The 20,915-nt window shown below is 31.1% G+C and overlaps 1 protein-coding gene across 6 annotated transcripts in view; it reads left to right on the top strand.

Annotated features, from left to right (window-relative positions):
• Nucleotides 1-20,915, top strand: part of LOC148280779 (uncharacterized) — a 164,711-nt gene that overhangs the window by 136,442 nt on the left and 7,354 nt on the right. For 4 of the 6 annotated variants that reach the window (XM_088227814.1, XM_088227815.1, XM_088227816.1 and 1 more), the window contains exons 4-6: nt 14,799-14,939; nt 15,991-16,105; nt 17,681-17,868. In XM_088227814.1, coding sequence (XP_088083940.1) covers nt 14,799-14,939; nt 15,991-16,105; nt 17,681-17,868 — 444 coding nt within the window. Of the gene's footprint in view, nt 1-14,798; nt 14,940-15,990; nt 16,106-17,680; nt 17,869-19,298; nt 19,411-20,915 lie in introns of all 6 variants that reach the window. The other 2 variants (XR_015822513.1, XR_015822512.1) reach the window with 1 other exon arrangement.

The following is a 20,915-nucleotide window of genomic DNA, read 5'->3' as shown; positions in this document are numbered from 1 at the left end:
AAATACGTGCTGCATGCATTACTGGTAAAACGGCACCCATTAATTCCGCGTATGCAGTCGCCCCATTACCTATTGTAATGTAATAAGGGTGACTTTCGTAATAACTCTACTTGACTTGGAAAATATAATGAATCGCAAACCGCACTCTGTGATCAACCAACCCCGGGAAAACTTCATTATTTCTACTCTTAATAACAATTTTATCAAGTATATTCAGTCTTGGATGCAATTTTAGAGACAGATATTTTTTCAATTTAGGTATCATACGTGTGCAATGTTCATAACGCACCCCACCATCAAGGGTGCCATTAGAAAAAAAAATGTTTTTAGTTAAGTATGACATTTTACAGAATTCGGAATGTAGTACTATACACTGTGTCAAACTGCCATAACTAAAAAAATCATTATAACCGCAACGCATACGGAGTGCATAGTGGTACTCTAATGTGATATTTATCTACAAGTATAATCATTTATAATTCGTCAAGACTACCATAATACGAAATGTGTCAGTCATTATATATTTATTATGTATCAAAACGAACAATTTAATCTATTTGTTAGGAAATAAATTTTTGTTGTTATTGAATAGTCACTCATTTAACTTCGAAGATGGCATCAAAATTTTACATACAAACAAAAAAAAATACTCACTTGATTATTTTGAAATATTGGAGATTAGAAAGACTGTATTATAGTATTAATTATAATCAAATAAATATTAGTAACAGTCCTATTTTAAATATGTTCCCTCTCCCTAAATCCACACACAAACCCCCTCCCCTCTCTACTTCCATAGCCACGCCCACTCTACCCTCACTGTGAACATTTTATATATGTTATGTTAGTTTGTAATTAACCCTGAAGAAGAGATAGTATTGCCGAAACTAGTTGGTTGTCAAATTATAAAAATGTTCATGGTTCATAAAAACAAAGTGATTTTATTTTAATATATTTAACAATAATGTTCCACAAAGTAAGTGCTGCAAACAAAAAAAAAAAAAAAAAAATAGAATTGTTTTATATTGATCTGTAGTCAGAAATTGTGAATCTCAATATCTTCTTTGTCATTTTTCTCAGTTTTACGCTATTAGCTTGTGGCACTCTGATCGAGGGGGATGTGCTAATATCGACTGTAAAGAAATAATCACTTTTCTTTATTGTTAACTATATGAGGAAAATGATAACCGATTACCTACCATGCATGAGGTCTCGGAATGATTCCTTACAAAGTGGACGAGATATTTGTTTAAAAAAGTGTTTTCGCCCTGCAATATTTCGAAGTCCCATACTTTAATTGCGCTTTAACTGTAAAAAAAAAACAAAACGAAAATATTGTTTCATTCGTAAACAAAGTCCAATTTATGGAATAAACAAGTCATTAACATTGATATGTCTGTGGCATAGATATAGAAAGGCCACTGTCAGATTTAACATTATTCTTGCCACCATTTTGTTGAGGGTCGATATCAATTTAAAAACTTGTTTATTTAACTATTGTATGTACACATACATGCGTTGTATTGTTTTTTATTAATATTTATTTTCAAAGACGTTAAGGAGTTCATTATCACTTTACAAAACGGCTAAATAATTACTCTTCTGTAATATTACGATTCACGGCATTAGCCCTTATAGATCCAAGCTACAGATACATATGTATTCACACCTCAGTGTTAATTAGTTTTTTTTTTAAGCATGAACATTTTTAACATTTTGACAGCTGTCAGTTTTAATCATATCCACGGTAACATAGTAACAAGTTACAAAGAAATAATTATGAACTATGGAAATACGTATATCTTTTTCATTTATGTGATTATGGTGATTTTTTTATATGAAAACATATTACCTATTATGAATACAATATTCCCAAGGAAAAAAGAGACACCAAATTACGATACACATGAAAACATTAATGTGAGAAAGAGATATACATATTTTCTTTCTTCATATTTTTGTTAAACTCGTTACCATAGCAACGACGCCGACTGTCAGTGTACTTTTCAATGTTACAAATCAATGGTCGCCCTGTTTATTCAATAATTTTGAATGTATTTATGAATGAAACGATATATGACCTGTTCTATTTTTCATAGTTTCACTGTAATTAAAGCATTTTTAGCACATACGACGACATTTTTTAGAATAGTATCAGGTCTTATCAGGTTAAAAAATGACTATGGGTGAATAAAGCGGTGAAATAGGAAAATATCCGTATTTTTTCACACCTTTAAAGTAATAAGGGTCTATGAAATACAGTCCATTAAAAAAAAAGTTTGCTACATATTAGTAGTACAGTAGAGTCTCGATTATCCGACCTAAACCGGCCGTGGCAAGGTCGGATAAGCGAAAAGGTCGGATAACACGGAAAATGATAAAAACTATTTAATTTTAATTCTTAATTTTAACTTTTAATTTAAACTTTTAACTTAATTTTAATTTAAACTTTTCATTTTAATTTTAACTTTTATTTTTAATTTTAATAATTTAATTTCAACTCTTAATTTATACTTACCTACATCTACTACCTGCATCGAATAATTTATTGTTAGTTGTGATTTTTTTTTACAATTAAATTGAAATGTTCATGGAAGCAGAGAGAGAGGGAGGAAAGTAGCTTTACAATGTCTTCTCCTTTATATGAACTTTTTATGTAATATTTTTATTTTTACTTTTTTAGAATTAAATTATTTTTCCCCTCTCCTCCTGCATTCATTAGTGTGAAATCTGTAATTGGTCTTACTTTTTAAAATTGTTCTTTTGTACCTTGTTTTTTATATAAAGACTGTATGATTTCATCAATAAATAAATAAATAAAACGACATTGAAAATGTGTCTTGGGCAATCCACTCATCCACGTTCTCTTCTGTTGCGTCTGCGCAATCCGGCACTTGTTGTGACAATGGAAGTAGGCTGGTGTTGTCCGGTTCGGTCTCCTTCTGTACATTTTCACCACCCGGAGATTCTTCATTTCTTTTGGAGAAAAACTTTCCAAGATTTAGAAATGGTGTTCGCTCCAATACTCTTCCATGATTGGGCCACGTAGTAAGCCACGTCTTTCAAATTAAGATGACGCAATTTGTTCACCGTGTCTTCTCCCTGGTCTATAGCGTCAATTAAAGAAGGAAGCAGGTTTCTTCGATAATTCCTCTTCATTGTCTCTGAGGTCCCCTGCTCCATAGGGAGTCACATTTGGAGGCAAAAACATAGCCTTTATTTCCTAATCTTTAACTTCGTCCTCGTCAGGATGGCACGTAGCATTATCAAGATGCAATATTGCTTTCCGTGAGTTTTTGGATTTCAAAAACTGTTCCAGTAGGTCGGATAACTCGGAAGGTCGGAGACTACTGTATTACAATTTTTTTTCAATTTGTAATTTTGAATTCCCGCTATTCACGATTCATGTTCATGTTTAACTTTGTTCCAAACCTTTAAAATTTTTTTAGAACATCGTCACGAATCTTGTCGCCACAACTATCAATGCCAAACATATCGCGTTTTTCAAGTGACATATTTATTTTCTTTTTTAAAGTTATATATATAAAAACATTTCTCCTATATTGATTTTGATAATACAATTAAATATTCTAAATCCATTTCGTATATTTTTATTGGTATTCGTAGTACGTGATATTTCCCTATTATTTACTAATTTAAATGCCATTTTCTTCCCACATTCAACGTGCCTACTTATTAATAGTAATTGATAAAAAAATATAAACACGTGCTTGTAATTATAAAGGCATAAAAGTAAAACTCTAAGGGCATAACACTTCTTGCGGTTTATCTTAACCGGTGTTGGTGAACTTGGGAAGGGTCTGCGAGCATAAACATTAATATTGTAAAACCTTTGGGTAATTTCCTCCCGCCCCGCACTGTTTAAAGTACCCCTGAAAATGTGAAATAGGGATGTAACGAATATTTGGCAACCGAAAGATCTTTTAGCTTTTCGGCACAATTGTCATACACAACACGATTGAGTCAAATAAACTATTTTTTTATTTTTTATTTCTAATCTGCATATAAAATATTTGTAATCTGGTTTTATTTTATTTTGAATGAATAATAATAGAAATGGAGAACATTCTTAAACAGCTTATGACCTGTCAAAATTGTTTTTTTTTTTATTGTTTCACATCGTGTAACTCTTTGATTCTGCTTTCATTTTAACAAATATATTTCCTCCATTCTTCCATCTGTTTATTTTTGTGAACTGAAAGTTCTGGAACCATTATTTATGTGGGTAAGATTCACCGGGTTATTTTATTTCATCCACTAGGAAATGCTGGAAATAAAATAAAATAAATAAAGACGACGTTTTTTTAACCACTATTTTTTTGTTTTTCTACCGACCGGTTTCCAAGCTATACAAGCTTCTTTATCAAGGTATACTTAACTAATGAATTCTATCCTATTTTATCAATGTTTACTAAATATTTTGCTGCGTATGAAGCTAACAAATAAAGTATTTTTGTCTTCTAAGGATGGAAAGCGTAATGTGAGATGGATACGATCTTATGACTGAAAACATATTTTATTTTAATACTCCAAAATCTATTAAACTGGTTTAATCGACTTCTAGGAGGTAAAATTCTGTAATTATCTACAAGCATTTGGACAAAATGTGAAAAATAATATCATAAATCATTTTATATTTCTTTTTTCTTTTTAAAAACATTTTTTTATTTTCGATCTTATTATTTACACAAATATTTCATTTTGATAGCCAATTTCAACGAGTTGTAAATAACTCACTTATTTTAGACTATTATTAGACAATGGGAATCAAGTTGGGGTAGAGTGGGATTCAAACCACAGACTTTTGAGCCGTGAGTCCGAGACACTAGACATGGAACCTCTACTCGACTCTTAGGATTTTTTTAAATAAAAATTAACTAAAAAAAAATAAGTATTTCCAGGATTAAAAAAAAGGTTTGATATGCATAGAATTTTCACAATGTTAATATTGTTAGTTGTAACTAAAGATAATAGTAACTTCGGAAAATTGTGCAATCGGATTGTGCACGTTTTTGCTTAGCATTATTTTTTCATCCAGGCATCATTATAATTGTGTTCCTTTTTACCAATTCAACTTTTTTATTTAAACAGTGTTTTAATTAAGCCCCTTATTAATTAAATGACGAATAAATACGGTAACGGAGAGAGTTACTGCGTAAACGTTTAACTTGAGTCACTAAGCACTGAATTTGACTAAATATTGGAACTCACTGTGGGTATCCAAACTATATATTGTAACTGCATATTGTAACTGAGTATGTTACCACTTATATATATTGTCCAATGTTCATTTAAATTCCTGTTGAGATTTTGAGGTCATGTACTTATTCCTTGTTTCTCAGCGATTTTACATTTGCTCGTATCAGCAGTTTGTTAATAGTCAATTGAATAAATAATTGTTTATATACAGGAAATTAATGTTTCAATTACTGCACTGCCTTAATACGATAGTAGGTCAGCTGACACTGAGAATTGATTTCCGGGTGCTTCTACAGATTTATCGAAATACGTACGCATTTTTGATAACAAAAAACAACATTTTTGCCTCATTATTAGCAATAAAATTACATGGGAACAAATTTTCAGTCTGGTCTTGCTTCTAAATTTCTGAATTCTAGGCAAAATTTTGATTCTGTACAGCCCTAACGAGAATACACATCCCTTCCCATTTTTGGTCCAGGGATACTTGCTTGTTAGGGAGATATTTATTTATGTATAATCTAATACTCGTGTTGAGGAAACTCTCTCTTATTATTCCGGAAGCAAATAGGTGCTATTCCCAGGATATTAGCAGAAACACGAACACGCGAACGGCAAATGGCGGCAGAAAGCTACAATGACTAACTGACTATATTAGGTACCTTTAGTTTTTCGCCATTTTGAATAAAGCATATCTTAAAACTTTCATAGAGACCAAAAATTGGTTTTAATTTAGATTTATTTCTAAAACATGGTTTACATGTATGTTATGTAATCTTGCAAATAATTAAGAATCGTTTTTTCTGCCAAATAATGAATCATTTTGCAGTGGAACTATTTGTTTCCAACTCCAAGTTTTTTTTTACTTTAGTGTACTTAATAGATGTGCAAACATAGTGGTAGAAGTGGAAGAGGAGGAAAGTAAATGTTAAAAACAAGAGTTGCTATCAATTCAAATAAAACACCCAATAGTTATTCCAATTCTGATCATATTGTACGTTTTGCCGACTTTTCAACAGCACATCCAGAGCTTTGCTGTAAACCAACCCAGAAGATTGAAACCAGAAAGAGAAAGAGCATTTGTATTTTAATTGACTATAGAAAAATCTGAGTGCCATTTTTTGTCCATATTCTGCCCTTTGTTACGACGAATACGAAAAATGCTAACTAATATGGAGGAAAAAATATTAAAATGTGACGATTATCGAATATAACGAATATGGTGGTTGACGAATGTAAACGTTTCACTGTACTATTATATACTTTTTATAATGTCAGATCATTATTATCATGAAAACAATAGTTTACAATTTATTGCGATTTACAAATCACTCATTTTTGTAACTGTTTGACAATAAGTTTTATTTGTTTATTTATTTATTTATTAACGGACATTGTCCATGTATACAATTTATAAGGTTTAAATATTACAATAAAATAATAGTTTAAAACATTTTTTAAAAAGAAATAAGCATTGACAAACATAAGGGACATCGAGACAAGATCTGGACTATTTATTTAGTGCTCGTTTAAATCGTTGTAAACTTAAGCCAAAAAAGTCCAGATCTTGTCTTAAGTTAACAATCCGACAAAGACGGGTCATTGGAGAATTTAGGCCATAGTTTGTTCTATGCTGATCGATGAACAGTACTTCATTGTTTTAACGAGGAATGTCAGTCTTTAAGTGCGCTTAAAAAATATTGTTTGTCGAAAAACATGATGAACCTGTAAAATGTATTTCTCGGCATGGGATTTCTCAATAAGGACATTTTGAACAAATTAATCATGTTAATATTTATGACATACTTAACGAAAAACGAATCATTCAAATACTTTAAATTTAAAGCTAATTTATGTGACTGTTCATTTTTGGAAATCTGTCCATTTTCACCGACGCTTAAAAACCACCAATCATTAAATACATTTATTGCTTTAGTTACTTTATCATAAGGAGTTTTTTTTGTTTTTAAAATTAAAATCTGGACATTTAATATTTCTGATATTTTCCTGTACGTGTATAAAAAAAATATTTATCTACTGTTAGAGTGATATTATTTATCTACAGTAATTATATGTCCAGGCGAATAAAGAATACATTCCTGTGTGTAAAATAGAACCAGAACCCTGGACAAGTATTTTTAACCTAATGGCTACCCTTAGGTAAACGAAAACGAGCAGGGATAAGTCGGGATCGTAGTGTTAGTGGTTGGCGGATTCGCCTACCATGTTTAAGGTCCCGGGCTCGTTTCACGACAGGGGGGGTGTAAAATATTGGTTTAAAGGGTGGTTCTACATTGCATAATTTCATTGTTCTGGCGCCCGAAGCGAAAAACTGATTACCTTACTTCCCATGTAACAAAAATTATCAAGTTACACTACAATGAGGAACTTCAGCCCTACGGTAAAATGGGTACAAAAAATGATTTCTTGCGCACGGTAAAAATAGTTTCTTGAAAATGTACGAAAAATATATTTAAATAAAAACGCATTACTTTGAACGCAGTCACGCAGAACGCAGTCGTTCTTATGAACCAACCAATGATATGACAGCTGTGAAGGATATCCGGTTTGCTTACTTTAAACGAAGTAATCGGGATAACTGACAGAGAGGAACCTCTGACGTCACACGCAGAGTTATTTCAGAAATACGAAACTTAAAAAAATCGTAGCGCTGATAATACGATACAAAAAAAAATTGGCCTAGTTTAATTGTCTATTTACAATGAAAAAAATAATCAAAAAGCACTGAACTTCCTCATTGGAGCACACAATGCAATGCCCTTTCAGAACTGAGTGGGGGTTTGGGAGTTATAAATAATGTCAAGAGTTTTAAAAACCCACCAGTTGGATAACTTGTAAAGATTAAAAGGGGTATTAGTGGTTTTTCAAGATTAGTTTGAAAAGTCACAAAATGCTACTTAAATGACTTTTTGTAGAATGTTCCAGAAAGCACCGTACTTCATTCTAGCTGTTGGCTTTTTAAGGGGCGTAAGTACTTTTTGCCATAAACCGCTTTGGGTAACTATAAACCTTTCCGGTTCTGCAGCAACTTCATATCCCTTTTTGTAGTTTCGAAACGGAGCACGTTCAAAGGAAAGAAGCCTGTCTTTTATATTTATGCAAAACGGCAAACACCATCTACATCTGGGGCCAATTTTCTATTTTCGAGTCACGGCTGAAAACGAACTGAGAGAATGCTGGCTTATAAATATAATGTATTATGTATGTAACTTTTTCAATATGCCTGAAAATCGTGTAAAACCAATTGTCAGAGATTTAATGAAAACCTTACAAATAAACGACTTTTATCATTTATTTCCGGTATAAAATTGGCTTTAAAACATTTTACATCTTAATTAAACGTTAAATATAGTTGCGGTTATTATTTAAGTCTGATAAACAATTTGTTGTTATATTATTTGTAAATATTTTACCCGTTTGAAAATTACTAGTATTCAATACATGAAACTGCACAAAACCCCATAGAGTAATAATACGCCACTGGTTTTTTTTTGGTTTTTTAAATTAAAAACATACTATACATAATTTCATAAAATATTCCAAAGGAGTTTTTGTAAAAAACATATTTAGCGACATACAGATAACAATATTTATTTACAGAAGTATTTATATTTTAAACTTTATCATTATTTACAAAAGCAGAATGGAAATTATTAAACACTACAAATAAAAAGAGTATGAAAAAGAATCAAAATGATTTATACATAAAACAATATATAACAATACAATATAAAAAGTGAATAAAATTAAAAAGTTTGAAAATTACATGTGTGTACATAAATACAAGCTGAATGAGTGTGAGAGTGCAAATGTTAAAAAATGAAATAAAAAAGGTTTTTTAAATTAACATATATATGTACAATACAAGTTTGAAAAGCGTATTAAAATTACATATACATAATACAAGCTAAAAAAGTATGAAAAAGCATGAAAATCAATTTAAAAGTATTAAAAATTACATATACAAGCAAAAACGGTAAAATATTAAAAATAATATGTTCAAGATAATAGAGCCGCAAAATCCATTACATGATTTTCAACTACGAGGTTAACTACAGTTTACAGCAATGCAACGGGCTGTAGGTAGTAGGTACTCGGGTCGAGAATTGCAAACGCAAACCAAAACCGTCCGTTACGTCCGATTTTGTATTATGCTATTAAAAAAAAGGAAATATATTAAGGAAAAATAATAAACCTGCTGACAAGCCGGTTTCGCGGTTTAGTGGGTTTCATAATTTTTCCTTTTATATTTTCTGTTCGTGTTTTTACCTTCTTTAATAAAAGTATATTTTTAAAAAAAAAACAATAATCTGCTTCTACTGTTCTGTTCAAAAGAAAATAGATAATAGTGGCAAAAAGAGTCAAATGCTTTATCATTCGGCTAAAAAATATATTGTTAAATGTTTTCGGCGAGAGTTACCCCCAGTGAGGACACATGTCAAAAAATAAATTGGGTGTCGTTAAAAGTTGTGTCCGTTTTTCTCCGAATCTAAAAATGTGCACCAAAAGTTTTTGAAAAATGATAAAGTTTATACGACACTCCAAAGAAAATTGTCAGCTCTACAAAATGTTGTGTTTGCTTTTACGTTTCATCAATTATTTTATTTGGGCCTTATTCGATCGAGAGAATAAAGCTGCTCGCGATTTTTGCCGTAGTGTACGGTGAAGATACTATGAATTATTAACTAATTTGTTGTAAACTAATGTAGAAGATCACTAATTTGTTGTGAACAAGAGTTCTCTTTATTTGGATAAAAACGAATACAACTTATGTTAACAACTAATATTTTTTAAAATAATAATATAATATTTATTGCGTTTGTGGAGATTACGTTACCTATTACCTTATTGAACCTATTATATATGTTACCTATTGAACATGTTAAATACTTAGGACTAACAATAGACAGACAATTAACATGGACAATTCATATCAACAATTTAATTAGCAAAGTGGCGACATTATCGAGTTTTTTTTTTTAAATCAAAAATTTTATTCCAAGAACGGAAAAAATTCTAATGTATGAAGCCTATGTAAAAACTAAAATATGTTATACGCAACTACTATGGGGAGCAGGATATCAAAATGACATAAACAGACTACAAAGACAACAAAATAAAATATAAAAGTTAGGATATGACCTTCTTTATTTAACTGCAACTAGAGAACTTTTTAAACAAACAAAGCAATTAAATATAACTGAACTCTTTCAACTAGAATCATTAAAATTTATCCATAAATTAGCCACTAATGTAATTGTAGACGAAGAACTAAAACTTGTAAAAAATTGTAGTCAACATGGACATAATACGAGAATATCAGACAAATACCATATACAACTTTCTAAAACAAGACAAGGACAATCAAGACTAATGAACCAGGGACTGAAATTATACAATAAACTACCAGACAAAACTAAACAAAAGACTCAGACAAACTTTTCAAAAGATGTAAAAAATATTATTTTGAACAACAGAGTATAAATGAAAAATGTATAAATTATTTTATGTAAAATAAATTGAATAATCCGTAAGGGTTTATAAATAAATTTTCAAATAAAAAATATATACTTATTGACATAACGTTTTTCTATTTATGTGCTGATCAATGGTTTTCTTTTAAACTAAATCTTTATTACTAACTAAATCGGAAATCTTTTTAAAACTAAAGCGGTCATTTTTATTGGGACTTGATCTTAGTGAAATTTTCTAATACTTTTACATACTTATTTTTCAGACTCAGTAATTTTTACAAGTGATTCAAAAGATGTTTGCTGAAAATTATTTTCCAAAGGATTCCTACTACGAATTTCTACTTTTTTTATATTTACTATTTATCTTAATTGACAACATGCGTATGAAGTATTATGAATGTTTTGATATTTTCGTAGCGAAATTCTTTGAATAATATCCAACTAGAAGGTGGTAAAAAAAGGAAACATTTCATTTAAAACAGTAAATCACCCGAAATAGCTGAAACAGTTTCCCAAAAAAATTAAACTGTGACTCTAAAGAAAAAATAGTCAGGATATTATTAATTTACAAATAAAACGTTAAAATTACTGCTATTCTTTTTAAATAACCGAAACGCCCATCTCTAGTATCAATAAAAATACACTCATTAAATATGTGTTTTGAAAGTAATTTACATATCGGAACAAGAATTACTTTGAATTAATTTCCATTTTAGATAAGAAAGTTTATCGATTGAATAAAAAAAGTATTTTTGGCTCAAACTTAAAGTTACCGAATACTTGTAAACTTTGCCTCTACTTCAAGGTGGAAATTTAATGTTTAGAAATCAGGTCAATTTATGTAAAAAATACATTAATATTTTAAACTTTGTTGACAACATGTCAAATGTGCTTATTTGAAAAGATTTCGTGTTGACAAACAGTTCAAAAGAAATAAAGTTTCGTTCTTCTATAAATTATTTTATATTAGTTTCGCTAAATTACTATTTTTTTATTATGCTTTAGAACACGTGTGGGTAACCCCCGGTCCGCGGGCTGGATCCGACCTGTGAGACGTTTTTATTTGGCCTGTTGAAATGAGGAGTTTTGATCATACCAAAATTCGTTCATAAACTCAAAACATCGAACGTGTGTCTGATTTATTGTTTCTTTTTCACAAAAGGTACCTAGATAAATAATATTATCAGCGAGGATGAGGTTATTTTTCACGAAAATGGTAATTAATAAATTATCCTTTATTATTATCATTAAAAGATACCATGTGATATTCAATAGTAACAAGATACAGCTGTTAACTAAAGGCCACAGAGCGCGTCAGTATGTGCTATATTAAATGTGATTTTACTGGATTAGGAGTGCAGTTATTTATTAACCAAATGATTTCAATCCAGAGTGCATCATTTATATATACATTTTTTAATTTTGGTTAAATTACCGTTTTTTTTAAACGATGGTCGCTGACCACTAGAACCCATACATGTATTTTTATGTGAGGATGATTATTTTGATTTTCCGACTCGCAACACGGAGAAAAATTGGCAATCTGGCTCAGACAAGTAAAAGGTTGCCCATGCCTGCTTTAGAATATTGCATGTTTTAGATTTTGTCAACACAATTTTCTTTCAAAACTTTTGATAGACATTAACTTATACCTACCAGAGATGGGTCCGATTAGACACAGTAGTATTCTAAATTATCGGTTCTGTGAAAAGTTATTTTAATATTAACTAAATCACGAAAAATTGGGCGCAAAACTTTACCACGCGTCTTTTCATGATCCGAAGCATATTGTGATGAAAAAAAACATAAAATTCACAAAAATTACCAAAAGTCGACATTATAATTGGGTCTAATTTGACCCAACTTCACAACATACCGATTTGTTTGAGCCTGGGGGCTTTAAGAGTTAACAAAATATTATAGGACTTCTACCAAAACCCGCGATATGAAAATAGACAGGCAGAGAAAAACTTGCCGAACTCAGACGCTGTCCAAACATTAGGTTTGGAGATCGTGCTTTTGCCGTCGCCGGCTTCTCAAGGAAATCAAGTTGGGGTAGAGTGGGGTTCGAACTAGCCACGAAACCGACTCTATCATTTGTTGATTCGGAAGTACTTGTGACGTAGTTTAAAGTAGTATGTGAGAGAGCTCTTCCAACCTCTATCACAACATGGACTATCTCTTCGTTCTAGTAACGAGAGAACTCTTTTAACACCCTTTCATCGCTCTAATTTTCTTGCCTCCTCTTTCACAATAGTAGCTGCTCGGTTGTGGAATAATCTACCCACTAATGTTAGACACCCCTTCTTTGTTTACATTTAAATCAAGATTGAAATGTCACTATCTAAATATTTGACTTGTTCCTTTCTCCTTTTTCTTTCCTTCCCATCTCCTCTCCTCTCTTCGTAAAATAATGTTTTTTTTTAGTTGATTTTTGTTTTAAATTTTGTATGAAATTATAAGATCAAGTATAATTCCTTAGAATATGTCTATGTACTTGTAAGTTTCTCAAACTGAACGGTTTAGGTAGGTAGGAAGAAATTGCCTTAAGGAAATATGGGCAGAATGGTAAATATTACACAGTGTGTATAGTGGCCACTTAAACCAGCCAATGACAGGTCATAAACCCTGTAGTTGCCTAGACTTCTATATTAGCTTCTCTAAAATGTTATTCATCTCTGTTGTAAAATGTTAATTATTTTTATTATAAACATTCTTTTTGTTTTATTGATATTAACGAATCGGGTTGTGGTCCTGTGGCTAGTGTCTCGGACTCACAGACCAAAGGTCTGTAGTTCGAATCCTACTCTACCCCAACTTGATTCCCATTTTCTAATAGTGAGTTATTTACAACTCATTGAAAATGGCCCTCAAAATAAAATATTTGAGTAAATCATAAGAACGCAAATATTAAAAAATATCTTTAAAAAAATTACTGTCCCAGCTTGATATAATTTCCAGCTTAAAAATTAAAATCGTCTGAATCAAACTTGAATGACTTTTTGGATTGGATTGGATTTAAATATGAATAATAATACCCTGCAGTCGTTGAGAAGACTATCGTGGTTCTGCTTCGTTTTGTATAGACTTATCGATGTGAGACTGACTTTTCAGCTTACGCATACACTAAAAACAAGTTCAAAACAAGACTGGATGCCACGCCAGATCCCCGTATTCAATTGTTAAACATTAACCCTAATTTTAGTGCTATTATAAGTGTAGAATTAGATTGTTGAGGGTTGCTGGAGCTCCTACTCCAGTTAGAGATTGACATAAGACATGAGGTTGCTGTTTGATGCGTATTTATTACATGGCAAATAAATAATGAACTGTGTCGCGCGAGTGTTACGGCGATGAGGAGTTGAACTGGCTGCACTTGAACTACATGCTGGAACTGAGTGACTCCGTTGAGCTGAGGTTTCGGGCTGGCTGGGCTAACTAGTGCTGACTGGGCGTTACCACGCCCTGTGGTCTTATAGGCCACGTTTCTTTGTTTTTCACGTCTCTATGGTAGGAACGATGTACTGCAGGACTTTGCTCTCGTCGTTATGTTCAATACTGTTAGACTTGCATTCAATATTCAATATAAAATGATTACTTGCTTCATCGGCCGTTGTACTATATTTCAGGTGAAATGATTTAGCACGTGTGTTCCGCCAAAAAAATGTAGATCAATCAGGTTTCCGTAGCCATAAGAAAATGGGAAACACTGCACTAATGCATGCTGCACTTAGTTCATCGATATGATTAATTAGTTTTTTTTTTTTAAAACCACTAACCAAAAACTATATCATGCCACCCCGTTTTCTCCTATGTAGCAAACTTTTGCATTAGCTTTGACATCACCGCTCTAGATACTTACTGCTCCCTTTATGTCCAAGGTCTGACGACGCCGACGCGACGGTATTTTGATGATATCCTCAGTATAATTTCAGAGAATAGGAAGATATTTTAGAGAATTCTTGAGAAAACCTGTAACCATAGAATTTTCACTTTCGGTTGCGTTACTATTTATTGTTACCATGTCACTAAGTGTGAAAATAATTTTACAGTGAAAAATTATATAACTTTTTGAACTTTCAGAATCAACGGTTAACGAGTCGTGTTTCTTCAACGAGCAATGCGAGGCTACCAACTTCCAAACAGAGTGTCGAGATGGAAGATGCATCTGCAGATTTGAGATGGTACCATCATTCAAGTCCGATGGCTCTTCGGAATGCATTGGTAAGAAATTAACAAATAACCTTTATGCTGCATTATACTTTTTTATTTATTTTTATACCGCTTTATATTTATTCCACTGGAAAAACTTTTATTTTTTAACCAATCCTTCAAAATTCTCCTCGATCCCTCGAAAATTAATTAACGCTCAATAACAATTGATAGTCAGAATTATTTTGCTCCGTACCTAATGGCGAAGCCGTTATTTTTAATTCAATCGTTATAACTAAGTTTCTTGTAAATTACCTTACTAATTTAAATCGAAAACATTAGCTTTTTACTTCTAACGCATACTTTTAGCGTTATTGCTTAGGTAACAAGAAGAACATAATTTCTCTAATAAGTCCTTTCGATTTCTAGATAAACTCATTGAATAAGCTTTTCATAAACTTTTGGTCATTGACTGTACATATAACATTTGATCCCGTATTATTTTATTACTTATTTAAGAAATCGTTATATTTATGATCAATATACAAACGGTGGCGGTGTACCTACAATATACATACGAGTATTAACTATCTACAAGTGTGATAAAAAATAAAGATAATATTGAAAATAATGGTTACTTTTTTGACAAAATGGGATGCATAGAAAAAACCTGCCAAATCAACCTGTTTTGACAAAAAAAAGTTTTTATTTAACTAGGTATCTACTTAATTTTTTCGATGCAACCGGCCGCGGCCGCCCTTACACCAAATTATTTTTTTTGTTTTTTTTTTCTACCTAATTCCACAAACTATTTTATAATATAATATGTATAATACTTACAGAAATTAATATTTAGTGCAAAAACTATTCATGTTTAATTATTTTTTATGAATAATATTAGAAAGTAAACATAATTATGAAGTGGGGTTTCATGTAGGCGGGACTGATTGTTCTAGGGACCTCACTTTGCACAATTTGATGCCAGAATTTTCATATTATTTTTTTACATTGCATGACTTGCTTAATTCCAGCAGCTTAAAACTTATCATTTTCAAAATCAAAACGTACTATGAGTTCTAATGAAATACATTATAAAGTTAAATCTTTTGGCATTTTTATACAGCGAGGAATGACCCACAGCCTAGCCTCCAGTATATTGACCCGGCCATGATAGGAGTACTAGTTGGAATGGCGTTAATGTTTGTCATCATCTGTGTTGTCCTTCGACTGTTCAGCAGGTAATCTTCCTTATCTTGCTTTTCATTTTTCAAACACATAAGTACAGTCACTCATTAAACGGATGGTCATTAATTTAAAGGGCTGATGTTCTACAGCTTTCCTCTTATGGTAACACTTAGAAAATAGCAATACTGAAATACAATATAGGACCTTGTAACAACCAATCGAAAAACAAGTCGCTTTAAATTTGGTTTTGCCTGCATAAAAATCAGTAGTAGTTCGGATTTTCAGTGTTTCTATTCTTTTTTGACAGTGTAAATAGGTACCTACATAAACATTATTTATTTTACAAAAAAGGTACACTGAAACAAAGTCTAACATGCTAATAAGTTGTAAATATTTGTAAATATCTATGCAACTTGTTTCTAGCTGATATTATAATATCTCGGTGAAAAACCTTATAAAGGAAAAACAAAACAGGTTTTTCTCAGAATAATTTTTCTAAATCTGAGAAAAATATAACCGAATATATAAATATAATATATCATATTACACATACCTATATAATATCATATATAAGTGCATACTGGTACACAAACGCGTGTAAAGCTAGTGCCTAATTATTGGAGATTAATTCATTAGTTATGTAATTTAGAATATTGTCATAATTAAAAAGGTATTCATATCGGAACAAGGTTGATACAATATGAATACAGATGAATACAATAAATATGTAATTTGTACTTACCTTTGTAAAGTAATTACAAACAATTTATGTTTGAAGACAGGATTCTATTTGTTGCAAACGCACTAAGTTGGAGTAGAATGGGCTGCTAACCTTGGATTTCTGATCTGTGAGTCAGCGACACTAGCCACGGAACCACAAGCCAATTTCATAGGATTAAATTCTACATTTATTTATTAATATATGATGTGAAAATAAATAACAATCAAAAATTATTGTCGGCCTCGTGGTGCAGTGGTCAGCGCGTTTGCCTACCATACAAGAGGTCTCGGGTCAATTGCCGACATGGTTGACGTAAAATATTTCTTTAAAAAGGTGTTTTTACACTAGAATATTTCATAGTCCCTGGACTGGTACCTAAGGCGTAGGACTGATCATCTTACCTTCATGTATAAAAAAATGATCAAGATACACTGCGATTGGTGTGCTGAAAAGGGAATAATGATCAAGTATTGTTTGATAGTTTCCTATTAAGACAAAACGAATTACATCATTAATATACTCTTGTATATTAATAAATAAATGTAGAATTTAAACAAGTGAAATTATATTTTGTTACACAGGATTCTCAGGACTGTCTTAGGCCATGCAGGGGCCCATGGGCACACAGAGTTTAGGGCTCTTTTAGAATTTTGAGGAGGCCTCCATTAGGCCGGGGGCCCCGGGCTCACACGCCTTTATGGAAAAGTCAGCCCTTCAAATTCTACTTCATTAATTTACTAAAGATTTGTATTTACTGCAATAGAGATATTTACTGCAATAAGAATCTGGTGGTATAATCAGCTGTGACTTTATTTATTAACTTCTCCGTACTATTGCATTGATTGCTTTAATTTACAAAAATAAGATGTTAACCTCGATAAACATTTTATGTACATTGTATGTTCAGGGCTCGCTGGCGTGAGAACCGAACAATCTTCAACACTCCGAACCCTCGCCTAATGAATGTGTCTCTTCTGAGAGACAGTAAGTTACTTCATGGAGCTGAAAGGCGAGGGTCCAGGGCTTCAGTCAGGGCACCATCTCGGCAACCTAGTCAAGCTGAACTCAGACCGCACTCCCCTAACGCAGGACAAGGTGAGGTTAGGTTAGATTAGACACAATAACAATTAGGATAAGTTTCAGTATTAGCCTGATCACCTATGCTAAATTGTCTCCTATATTGTTAGCACAATCACATAGATTGTCAATTCATTTTATAAAATAAATATATTTTGATTACAATTATTTTGGTTAAATAAATATACTATTCTAATTCTATGAGTTATATAGTTTTTAGACCTCTGTATTAATTCCAGTATTACATGAAAGAAAATATATTAAGAAAACCAGTAATCAAATTTTGTTAATTATACAATATAATGGAATAATATCAAATAAAAAATCTAGACTTTTGAACTCAGTCTGCTGGAGCCGCAGATGTATAATAAATAGACACGTTATTCCTTTGCTTTATCTTAGATATAGTAAATATTGCGTTGGCCTCAACAATTTGAAAAAAAAGAGCTAGCAAATCCTAATACATATGAAAACATATTTATTTCTGTGTGACTCATTATCGTGAAAAATATGAAGTGTCATATCCACAGTAATGAGCAGGCAGCTGTCAAGAGTTATTTTTTGTGTAGGTACCTTCTTAATTAATAAAATTGTAAAAAATGTACTAAAAAATATAACAAATTATCTACTCATCCAATAAATTTTATTTTTTCTACAAATAAAGTTATAAAGTTTTTCAGTCAAAATGTTTCAACATTTTCTCATCAAACGCTGCGACATTATTCTTGACACAAGTCCATTAGAGAATGCACAGGAGAATGTAGGCGATTACTCACGAATTGAAATGTCATATATGATGTGCTTGTAACGTTTCTATTTAATTACACATCATTGGTTTGGAGTATAATAAAAAGTCTAATGTTACCATAAGAATTCAGGTACAGATCCAAAAGGTGATTCTTAAATGAAATAATAAACCAGGCACAGGTTTTACTACTTTCAAGAGCTGTAAAGTTTGTGAAAAATAAATCCATACATCAATAAGAAAATCTTATCTTTTAAGTAATACAAGTACATAAAGATTAAATAATAATTTAAAATGAATACTGAAAAAAAAACTGAGATAAACAATAAACACTGTTGTCATTTTTATTTCAAATCATTCTCATTCATACAACCATCTGCAAAAATACTATCATCTGTAAAAAATATTTTCACACAATCATCACTCGGCTTACCAACATATTTTTGCTTTTAACCCAACAGCAGTAAATAAATAAGCTATTTGATGACAAGAGAACTCACGTTTGTTACAATTACCACGGAATGCTAGCACAGTGTGATTTTAATCTCAAATATATGCCATGCACAAAACAAAAGTATTTGTTACCTCTACCACAGTTTATTGAACACATAAAGGTATGGAACTTAGAGAGCAACAAAAGGCGACTCAAGTGACTCACACGCTAAACTTTTAGACTAAAAGAATGCTTATTTTACTTCTCCAGCCCTGATGACAGCTTGTTAACTCAGCCGCTGTCTACTGACTGCATAATTGCTAACTAATGAAGACTTCTTCATTTGTACTAAACAGGACCTAAAAAAAATATTTGACAAAAGGTAAAAAAGTAACCTCTTTAATTAGCAATATATTTTTCAATATGCACTGACACTTTTTGAATTAGTTTTGATAGTTTCTCTTCTTCAGTTTATGTAGTAGGTACCTATCTTACCTAAATTAGTCTAAAATTCTACTTGGGATTACCAGATCTAACTTTGTCTGCTTAGTATGTTTTGGTATGATTTTGGTATAAATAAAAAAAAAACTTAATACTTATAAGGTGAGAAAACTTCTTGTGACATTCACTTGTATAGTATTTCACTAGGAATGTATGTATTGGTACATCCCATTCCTTTAAATACTAACTTCATAAGGATTTTTTTTATTTAAGTTCAACTTTTTGACAATTTGCGCCATGAAAAATGTGCAAAACAAAACTATGGCAAAATTAGTCAATCAATTTAAATAACATATGAAAATCATAATTCAATCAACTCATTTACTTCTTACATTTTGCTTATTTGTTACATTAATCATCATGCTTTTTATTTATTCTTCACTATCGCATCATCAAACATTGTAAATAAGATATTTTAAAATATACAATCCAACAGTTAAAATTTTTATTTTTTAACGAAGTATCGAACTATATTGCGCCAAATGTACATAATATTGTTTAAATAAAATAAATATGTGAATTTATATTCCTCAATGTATTATATTTACTAATGATTGAAACTGGTAATCCTATTTTTCTTCTTCTGATTGTTTATGTATGTAGTACTGTATCTACCTATTTATAGTTTTATTAAAAGAAAATATAGGTATGTATTTGATAGTATAATTTAAGTAACCTCTTCTTATATATATTCGACTATAATATTTTCATTCATAACTTTACTTCAAATCTACCTACATTTAATTGATATTAAATGATTTACATGAAATGTGATGTATCACACATTTCTTAGTCATCTAAAATTCAACAATGAAAGAGAAAAAATATTTAAACTTTAAAAGACATAATATTCACTTTTGGGATTAATTATTTTTAACCATCACTAAAACTAACAAGGTTTATGCTGAATTTTTCAATAAGAATCTTGAACAATCAAAATCAATTCAAAGCCATAATCTGAAACAGATTTTATCAAATCTAAACCCACCATAGCAGGGTTTCCCAAAGTTTTCCACCAACGAAACACTACGCAGATCCGAAAATTTTAACAGAACACTTAGCTCTTTAGGTTGTGTTTATATTATTATAAAGTAAAAATAAAAAATGTTATCAAAACATTTATTTTTACTCTGTATTAATTCAATATTGTTAGTATACTACATAAAATATTTTTTATACAAAATTAATTTTAGAGTCCTCCTTACTAGGGAAACCCGTTCTAAGGACTGTACAGTGTTCAAATTTTGAACAATCATAAGAATACACATAAAAATATGAGTGAATATAACTCTCAATGATTCAGATGATTTTGAATCCCATATCTTTTCATACCAGACACTTGGTGAGTTGAATTCTTACATATATCTGTTGTGGCATCGGGCCTGT

The sequence above is a fragment of the Micrasema longulum genome, unplaced genomic scaffold (assembly GCF_059751315.1).
Source record: "Micrasema longulum isolate JH-2025_06_02 unplaced genomic scaffold, ASM5975131v1 h1tg000541l, whole genome shotgun sequence".
NCBI lineage: Eukaryota > Metazoa > Arthropoda > Insecta > Trichoptera > Brachycentridae > Micrasema > Micrasema longulum.
Note: the sequence above shows the minus strand (reverse complement) of the source record. Positions and strands in the feature narration are given on the sequence as shown.